Source organism: Arachis hypogaea, chromosome 10 (genome assembly GCF_003086295.3).
Source record: "Arachis hypogaea cultivar Tifrunner chromosome 10, arahy.Tifrunner.gnm2.J5K5, whole genome shotgun sequence".
Taxonomy (NCBI): Eukaryota; Viridiplantae; Streptophyta; class Magnoliopsida; order Fabales; family Fabaceae; genus Arachis; species Arachis hypogaea.
In genome coordinates this window covers 23,780,558-23,790,285 of record NC_092045.1, presented here as the reverse complement: position 1 = coordinate 23,790,285, position 9,728 = coordinate 23,780,558, and the positions used below count along the sequence as shown (strand labels likewise).

General features: G+C 36.7%; 2 protein-coding genes across 2 annotated transcripts; both read right to left on the bottom strand.

Annotated features, from left to right (window-relative positions):
- Window positions 1–3,236: 3,236 nt before the first annotated feature.
- On the bottom strand, window positions 3,237–3,932 carry LOC112717421 (uncharacterized). Its single transcript, XM_025769456.1, has one exon. It carries the CDS (start codon window positions 3,930–3,932, stop codon window positions 3,237–3,239), a length of 696 nt encoding a protein of 231 aa, XP_025625241.1.
- A 3,698-nt stretch (window positions 3,933–7,630) lies between these two features.
- Window positions 7,631–8,693, bottom strand: LOC112715389 (mitochondrial import inner membrane translocase subunit TIM17-2-like). The gene has a single exon (XM_025767145.3). The coding sequence runs from the start codon at window positions 8,496–8,498 to the stop codon at window positions 7,830–7,832; it is 669 nt and encodes a 222-aa protein (XP_025622930.1). The 5' UTR covers window positions 8,499–8,693; the 3' UTR covers window positions 7,631–7,829.
- Between the last annotated feature and the right edge of the window lie 1,035 nt (window positions 8,694–9,728).

Below are 9,728 nucleotides of genomic sequence, written 5' to 3'. Positions count from 1 at the left end.
TGGTGTTGGGGCAGGCTTGCATCTCTCAAAACCTGTTTCTTTAATCAAATCCAGAACATATTTTCATTGATACAAAACAATTCCTTTCTGTGACCTAGCCACTTCTAAGCCAAGACAATATTTGAGGTTCCCAATATCTTTGATCCGAAACCTATCATCAAGTATCTTCTTCACATTCTCAATCTCATTAAGATCATCACCTGCCAAAACCAAATCATCAACGTAAACTAAGACTGCTGTAAATCCTTTTGGAGTTGATTTTGTAAACAAACTGTAATCTGGTTTGCATTGCTTGAAACCCAGCTCCACAAGAACAGATTTGAGTTTTGCATTCCACTGCCTACTAGCTTGTTTCAATCCATACAGTGACTTCTTAAGTTTGCACACTTGCCCTGGCTTTGCATGAAGTCCTTCCGGCACCTTCATGTATACTTCTTCATCCAAGTCACCATGCAGAAACGCAGTGTTAACATCAATTTGTTTCAAGTGCCAGCCTTTCACAGCAGCAAGAGCCAAAACCACTCGCAATGTTCCCAATTTAACAACTGGGCTAAAGGTATCCTTGTAATCAACTCTAGGAACCTGCGTGAATCCCTTTGCAACGAGGAGAGCTTTGTGATGCTCTACACTACCGCCGAATGATACTTGACCTTGAATACCCACTTACATCCTATTGCCTTCTTGCCAGGTGGGAGTGAGGTCAACTTCCAGGTTTTATTTTCATCCAGAGCATTCAGTTCAGCCTTAATAGCTTCTTGCCAGCAAGTTTGAGATATCGCCTCTTCATAGCACTTAGGCTCGATGTTTTGAATAGCTAATGAGTATGCAAGATGCATGGGGAAAATAGAATGATAGGATAAAAAATCTGAGATAGGATATCTTTGAAGGTTTTGCATGGTTTTTGAATTTTTATTGATGGCTGTCATACATTTGTAATCTTTCAAGTAAGCTGGTGGTTTTGAAATTTTTGTAGATCTTCTTAGCATCACACGAGTAGAGAGACTAGGTGAATCATACACCTGTGTATCTAATCTAGGACTAGTGTCTACATTTGTGTGTGATGGATGGTCAGAATCGTCAAAGGCTTCCAAATAATGCATGGAACTATCATGGGGTATTAAAGGTGAGATGCTATCTTTGTCTAGACTATCTAAATGAATACTATAATGCATAGAAGATGAATGTTGAATGTGATTCTGATTCATGTGATCCTGATTGAGTGTGCGTGCATTATTGTTTGGATTTGTGATATGCAATTGGTCAGCTGAAAATTTCTCATTTATAAAGTTGGTATTAGTAATTTCAGATTGAGTCTTAGCATTTTCATTTTGAGCCTCAACCTCAGAATATGGAAATAAATCTTCATAAAATTGAACATCACTAGAAGTGAAGAATGCTTTGGTTTGTAGGTCAAATAACAGATAGCCCTTAACACCCTCCCTGAATCCAAGATGCAAACATTTCCTTGCTCTTGGATCAAGTTTGGTTCTGTTACGCATAATAGTATTATCATAAGCAAGACAACCAAACACCCGAAGATAAAATAGATTTGGTGGAGCATTGTATAAAACCTGATAGGGTGTTCGATTGGCCAAGAATGGAGAGGGCAACCTGTTAATCAAATAGACCGCATGTTCAACACCATAGCTCCAAAAAATTTTAGGAAGGCAAGAATGAATCATAATGGTGCGAGCCACAGTCAAAATATGCTGATGCTTCCGCTCAACGATTCCATTTTGCTGTGGTGTCTCAACACAAGATCGTTGGTGCAAAATTCCAAAATTGTTATAAAATGAAGGCATTGAAAATTCAGCACCATTATCAGACCTGATTATTTTCACCATTGTATTGAACTGAGTTTTGACAAAATTAACAAAGTTCTTCACTAATTGAGCTATTTCAGCCTTGGTTTTCATAAGAAAAATCCATGTAAATCTAGATTTATCATCCACAACTGACAAAAAATATTTGTGACCAGAAAATGAAGGAATGGAGATCGGGCTCCAAATTTCCAAATGAATCAACTCAAGTACATTTTCAGCGACAGAAACACTATGAGGAAATGCTAACCGTTTTTGCTTGCCAAGATGACAAGAATTACACGGCTCCTTGCTTATTGAACAATCTACAAATTCAAACTGTTGTCTCACTGTTGCTAACCTATTATTAGATGGATTTCCTAGTCTATCATGCCACAAATTTTTTTGAGATGTATGAGGGATGAGTGCAGCGATGTGTGATGCAGGTATTGGTCCTTGAACCTCGTGGTGCAAAATGTATAGGCCATCAATATTTCTAGCTGCACCAATCATCTTCAAAGTGTGTCGATCCTATATCTCACACATTTCATCAGTAAAACTCATTTTGCAATGCAATGATGATGTCAGTGTTGAGACTGAGATTAGTTTAAAATTGAATGAAGGGATGTATAATGCATTTGTGAGAAATAATGTGTCAGAAAACACAATTGTGCCTATGATGCAGCTGGTAGTGTGGGCACCATTGGGCAATCTAACAATTATTGGTTCAATTTTTCGAAAATCTTTGAAATCTTTGATGTTATATGAGACATGGTCCGTGGCACCAGTGTCTATTACCCAGGATTTATGCTTTTGAATGCATACATCTAGAGCCTATATGTGAGAATTGAAATGCAAAAGATGAACCATTCTACCTTGATGAGGTGATGGTTGAGGTTGTGTTGTAATCTGGCTGACACTATGGATGTGCTTGACCTCCTGCTTGCTAAGTAGAGCTAGTAGGGCTTCCCTTTGATCTGGAGTGAATCCAGCCCCTGTGATTTCACTCGCTCCCAATTGACCTTGACTGGTACTGAGCTCATCATTAATACCCTCAGTACCTGCATTTGCTGAGATGCAATTGAGGACTGGTGTGCCAGTGTTTTGAGAGTTGGAATATTCATATCGTTGTCTAAAGTTAAGGGGGAACCCATGTTTCTTATAACAGGTATCAACACCATGTCCAGTCCTGTTACAAAAAGTGCACTGCAGCTTGCTTCTACCACCTTGTCCTCTCCCAGGCTGAAATCTACCTCCTCTGTCTCTGCCTCTCCCTCTACCTAGCGAAGGCGACGCAGTGTTCAAGGGATGAGCAGAGCTAGCCAAAATCTTAATGTCCGAGGTAGAGTCAGGACTGAGAAACTGCCGTTCTTGCTGCGTGATCATAGCAAAGACAGCATTCAGATTTGGTAAACTATCCATGAGCATTATTTGTGATCAAACGGTGGAGTGTTGATCATTTAAACCTCGAAGGAACTTTGTCACCTTATCTTCCTCTCTTTGCTTTCTAATTACAGATAAGGCACACGAACACCTTTTATCACAGTTACATTGTGGCACGATTCTAAAATTATCGATCTCTTCCCAAAGTGACTTGAGCTTGGTATAGTAATTCGTCACATTCATGTCTCCTTGCCTGAGTGCATACACTTCCTCATATAATTCAGCCACTCGAAATTTGTCCCCCTGATAGTATCTATGCTTTAGCTCATCCCATATCTCATAGGCTAGATTGTTCCACAAAACACTTTGGTAGATATCTGGACTTAGTGAGAGGTTAAGCCAACCAACGACATATGTGTTGCACCTCTCCCACGCCTCAAACAGTGGATCTGAGCTATCCGGTTTCTCAATACTACCATCTATGAATTTCAGCTTATTTTTCGATTTGAGAGCTAACAGCATAGCTCTACTCCAGGCTCCATAGTTTGATCCAGTCAAAACAACAGAAGTGAGAGGTATACCTGGACTCTCAGATGGGAGAATGAAGTACGGATTTGTAGGATCCTGACTCGGATTCGCGCTTTTGCTGATGTGCGATTGGATCGCGGTGATTTGATTGAAGAATGCAGCAAACTGAGTTGCGTCCATGGCGGGAAATTGCACTCCACTAGAACTTGAATCGGAGCTCATAACGACGGAGACTGTGGATCTGGTGCACAGATCTGAACCTTCCTCTTTCAATCTCGTTGATCGGAACACCTAATCGCTTCGATATGACTCGTTGAACTAGGAAGCAATTAGGCTCTCATCAAGCTCTGCTGTGTGAGTTTAAAAGAGGAGAAGAAGTTGTAGGAGAAGGAGAAATTGGAGATCGAAGAAGAAATTGTAGAAAGAGGTGAGATCGGAAATTGAAGAATCTTGAAAGAGAAATCAGAACGCTTGAAGAGAACTCGAACTCAAAGAAATCAGTCTTGAAGAGGAATCTGGATCCATCATCTCTCTCCAACCACGATTGATGCTGGTGAATCGAAGATCAAGCCACTCTTTCTTCCACGCTCACTGCACCATGTTGAAGGTTGCGCATGAGAACAAAGAAGGAGTGCAGGGGATAAGAAAAACCAGAGAGGAGTGGAAAATGTGTATTGGTATTAAAAATGATGAATCACACCTTTACATAACTGATCTTCCTATATTTATACACAGCTAGCTAACTATTGATTAGCATAAATATCTAACTACTCTAATCAGTTTTCTCTAACTAACTATCAGCTGGTTCTCTTGTTAAGTAACACCCTCCCTTAAGCTTGGAGTGCTGACCGCGAAGATGTTCAGCAGCCCAAGCTTACCATGGATGTAATGGAAAGGGCCTGGTGCTAGTGGCTTAGTCAAAATGTCTGCAACCTGCTCATGTGTAGAGATAGGTAGCAGATTAATGCTAAATCAATGCTAAATCAATGCTTTTCCATCATAAACATAAAATAGATAAATACTGTTAGAATAAGTTAGTTTTGGTGTTTACTAAAAACTTAAATATAATAATAAAAGAAGTAAGGAAATTTCTAATATTATAAATCCTCTCTGCTCAAGGATTTTTCAGCCCTTTTCAAAATTGACTACTTTCTGACCTTAGCTTAGTTGTCAAAGCAGCAACATTCTTATTCTCCTCTAAGAACATCATAACAATCCTTGCCTAGCCTCAGGAGATGCTTTTGGTGCTGGAATACTCCCTCCCCCACTTACACTCCTTGCCAAAATTAATTATCTAATAAAAAAAGAGAAAGCAGATTAAACAAAAATACATAATTTTTAAAAAATAATTCAACTTTGGGGATCTATTGAAAGGAAATAAATTTTTACTCCTCTCTAGATGTTTTGCCCATATACCATCAAAAGTGTTAGATATTTTTCATTCTTATAAAATCTCCAATAGATATAGCAAATTATGGAGTTATGAAATTTTTTGACATCAATCATAAGCTTCATAGTTCATAATAAGGAGAAATCAAGGGCATTTCGATTTGATCAAGTAATGACAACAAAGTGATTAAAAGTAAGAAATGCCTAAAACACATAAAAAAGCATGCTTAAGACAATATCATAAAATTCTATTAGCAAATCATAAAATTCTATTACCATTTTATATTTTTCAAAAGCCAAACAATAGAATTCAAGGAAAACATATTAAGCTAAGAAAAAGAAATAAGAAAAAACTAACACAACTCATGAACTGCATTCCTCAGTGATACCTATTAAACCCAATGCTGTGTATGAGTAGATCATATTTAATTCAGATTCCAACATGCTAGCATATGTAAGATGAATCTGATCAAAGTCTTAAAGCTGTACAGCCTTAGCAATTTTTTTATGATTTTTCTCGTCCAACTTTTTCTTTCTTTCTTTATGCCAGTGTACATTCCATAAGGAGAAAAGGGAAATTAGATCCATTTACCAAAGGTAAGAAACCGAAAAGAATACTCAATATATATCATAATATATATCATCACATAATATATATGAAAGCATAGGAAATAGTAAGACAAAGAAATGCGATACCATTTAGCTGTTGCACAATATCTTTAAGTTTGCTTTCTTATTTTTTTAATTTTGAAAATTCGGCCTCGTCCTTAGTCAGAGCTAATTTTGCTTTTTCAAATTCTTCCTTCAAAAGCTTTCACTGTCTTGATATGTAGCAGTCTTCTTTATCATTTTATCCGAAGTAGCTTTCCCAATCTTCCAACAGATATTTGAGCATGTTACTTTGCCATCAGTTCCATCACAGCAGACTATACATTACAACAATGGAGTAAAAACAAAAATTACTTCCTTTAGGACTGAGGCCACTGATGTATAGAAGACGATGATTAATAGTTTTAACTTTATTATGAAGCAAACAACCCTTATAAGCTAATGTTCGCAACAAAAGTTTGCTGTGATTAATATAAATATTTTTTAATTGCGAAGATGAAACTATGACTGATGAGCAACAAAGCACTGAAATCAATAGTTAGTCATTATATTTAATGGCAAATATCAACAGATATAATGGTTCAAAGTTGACCCATAATGTCTCAGTTTAAACCCCCAAAAATAAAAAAAAAGTGAGACAATGATAATGAAAAAAAAATGATCACGTTAACTCTTATAATGGCTCCATTGAAACTCCAGTGAATTTGTTCCAATAGTTTTCCTAGATCAGGATTGTCTTGTTCCAGTAGTTTTTCAACAATTACAGCACCCTCAGCTCCAGCATTTGATGCAATTGACTGGACAGATGCCTGGATAATTTCTCAAAACAATTAATGATAAAGTGATCAAATAAAAGAACATACTTCTCCTTATCAACCATCTCCAAATCATAACAACTGATTATAGTGTTCTAATAACACTTTACTTAGAGTTCATTGTCAGTTCATGATTAAAAGCTTCTTCATACAACTTCACATAAATATTAGCACGAAAAAGAAAAAAAGGAAAGTAACTACTATGAGTAAATTTATCAAAACTAAAAAATGCGAAAAGTGTTTAACTTGTTAATAAAAGAGATTTATACCAAAGAAAGTGCAATTAAGTATCCAACAAAGATTAAAGATAACACAACTACACAGCTTAGGAATTTAAGATAACACAACTATACAACTTAGGATTTTAAGACAACACTACATAATACTAACTATTGAACCAAATTAGAGACGATAAAAAGAACTGAGAGGCAAATAAGAGAGATCCTGATCTCAGGCTTCAACCCCACAAAAGACGTTCATACCACACATTCATTCTTCTCTCCTTTTGTTCCTTTTTGCTAGAGAGACCAAAAATTGCACAAAAATTCATTACACACTTATAATCTAATTTATAATTGGAAAAGTTGCAAACTTTTTGCAGCACAAACAAAAATTCCACGAAACCAAAAAGGAAAAGATAGGAAGGGAATACGAAGGATTTTAAGTGCCCCATTTCTGGTTGAACCGCAACCACTCTCATCAACCTCAGGGTTCAAATCCCCTACGTACAACAACTGTAGTAATGATCACATTCGCAGCACCTGCTGCCCGGCTGCAAAGGAGTGGTTGCAACGCGGTTCTGCAGTGGACACAGTTCGTCGGCACCCTCTTCTCCTTCTCCCTCCGTGTGTTTTCTTCTCTGCTTTGCTCTGTTTTTCTCTCTCTCACCCTTAACCCTTCTTCATCGTCGAAGTAAGTCTTTATTCTGCCACGCCACCTACTCCTTCATACCAAAAATTGCATTTCTGTCTCTTATTCATCTAACAAATCTAGAGTATGCTTCTCAACCATGCACATAATAATATCATAATATTTTTATTGGCATAAACTTACTTAAATTTAAAAACCTTAAGCAATAAAGAAAGAATGAACAACCAAACAGAATAATTCCAGAGTATAATACCACCTGAATCCATTTATCCTTCTAAAAGGTTCATACTTTAAAAAGAACAAGTTAATTGAAAACTATACTTGGCTTATACATTAATCTCGGTTAATAAATTAACCCCAAAAAATATCCTAACCCTAAACCTTGAATTTGTTTCCCACCAAGACCACTTATTTCTCCTTTTCTTTTTTGTTTCTTTCACTTGTACTCAAAATTCGGCACCGGTGGGGCATCAAAACTCTCCAGAATCTTCGTTTGGCTTCCGCCGCCACCAGACGACGGCTCCTCCTTCTTCCCTCCATCGAAGAATCGACCAAACCAAGAAGTTTTAGCCTCCGATTCCGAGACCATCGGCGGAGAAGGCTGAGAACCGAGCTGACCCGGAAATCCGACACCTGAAGGGTAATTGGTCGGCATAGGCTCCTCCTCCGTTAGAGGCGGCATCTGCGATAGTGTGGTGAACTTGGCGAGCATGATCCCAGCTCCTTCAAAAAGCGCCAGCAAAATACCACCGAACATGGCGGAGCGCATGGCGGCGGCGGGTCCCTGACGCATGGCGAGAAATCCTCCGGCGGCGAATCCAGACATGATTGAGTTATATGGATCCTCCTTCTGACGTACATAGACCAAGGTGCAGTCGAAGGCGGAGAAGAGTCCACCCCAAACCGCAAAGCTTCCGCCCAGTCTCGGCGCGTTGAGACGCACTGCCTGTGACGCGCCGACGAGGCGTGAACCCTTGGGAGAGTTGAAGAAACCCTTGATGAAGTGAAAGCCAGAGCCTCCGACGGCTCCCATGCCGAAAGCGCCGCCTATGTCGTCGAAGATGCGATCAGGGCAGGGCTCGCGTGATGCCTCCGGGGTTCCCATGGCAATCGATTCGATTCAGTTTCTCTCTCTCAAGAGAAGAAAGAAGGAAGAAGAAGATAAATAGAACAATATAGGGTTTTCTGATTTCGGACTGAAGGCGTGAAACATAAAAACCTTGCCAAAGCGTCCAAAATTCAAAAATTTTTTTTTTTTTCAAAAGATAGACGAATTCACAGTGAATACGGAGAGAGATTATGCCATATAATAACTCGTGGGCCAAATATAATTAGACTCCAAATATCTTTTTTTTTGAAAATATAAATAAATTATAAATATATTTATCTTTTGTCCAATAGTTAAAAACATTGATTTTTTTTACACAAATATCTAATAATATTATAAATTTTTAAATAATACATTCATAAATATAAATGTTTTTAATAATATTTAAATAAAAAATAGTATTTTTATTTTAATATAAATATAAAAATAATACGATTTATATTTTTATACAAATATTTGTCATAAATATAACTAATTTATTTATAATTATATTTTTAAATTTAAAATAAAATGTGTAATATAGAACACAACATCATATAACAATTATTTTTTTTTTGATAAGGTTAGTAAAATATTAGATTGTTGATAAATTTTTGTTAATCTTTTGATATAAGATTTAATGCAAAATTGACATACTATTAATACAGTTATATGTTCTTATTTTTTTAAGTTTTTTTTCTTATAATTCAAAAATATTATAAAATTTTAAACCATTTCATTTGCATTTCATGGTTGATAATGATATCAATCCGTAACGGAAGCAGTTCTTATTAAAAGAGAAAAATAGCAAAACTTTACTTTGATTATTTTTAAGAAAAAGCAGGTAGAAAGTATATATATATATATATATATATATATATATATATATATATATATATATATATATATATATATGTTTCATTGAGAATTCTCTACACTCTGACGTAGAAATTTCCACTTTTTTTTGTTTTTTGTTTGTGTGTGAGTAGAAACAGGAAGGAGTCATGAAGGTGTATGCTGCAGATACAATTCGTGCTTGGAACGAGTTTATGTTGCAACAAATAAGTCTTCTCACTCAACAATTGAGTAGCATGCAGAGTCAAGTTGCTAAGGTTCATAGTGTTCCTCCAGATGGTCCTTGTGATATGAGTGGTAACTTCACTCAAGGTGAAACTCACAACTATGGCTAGTGGACACCTAAGAAGGTTAATTACATGGGAAATTCCTCTAAAAAACCCTTATGATACC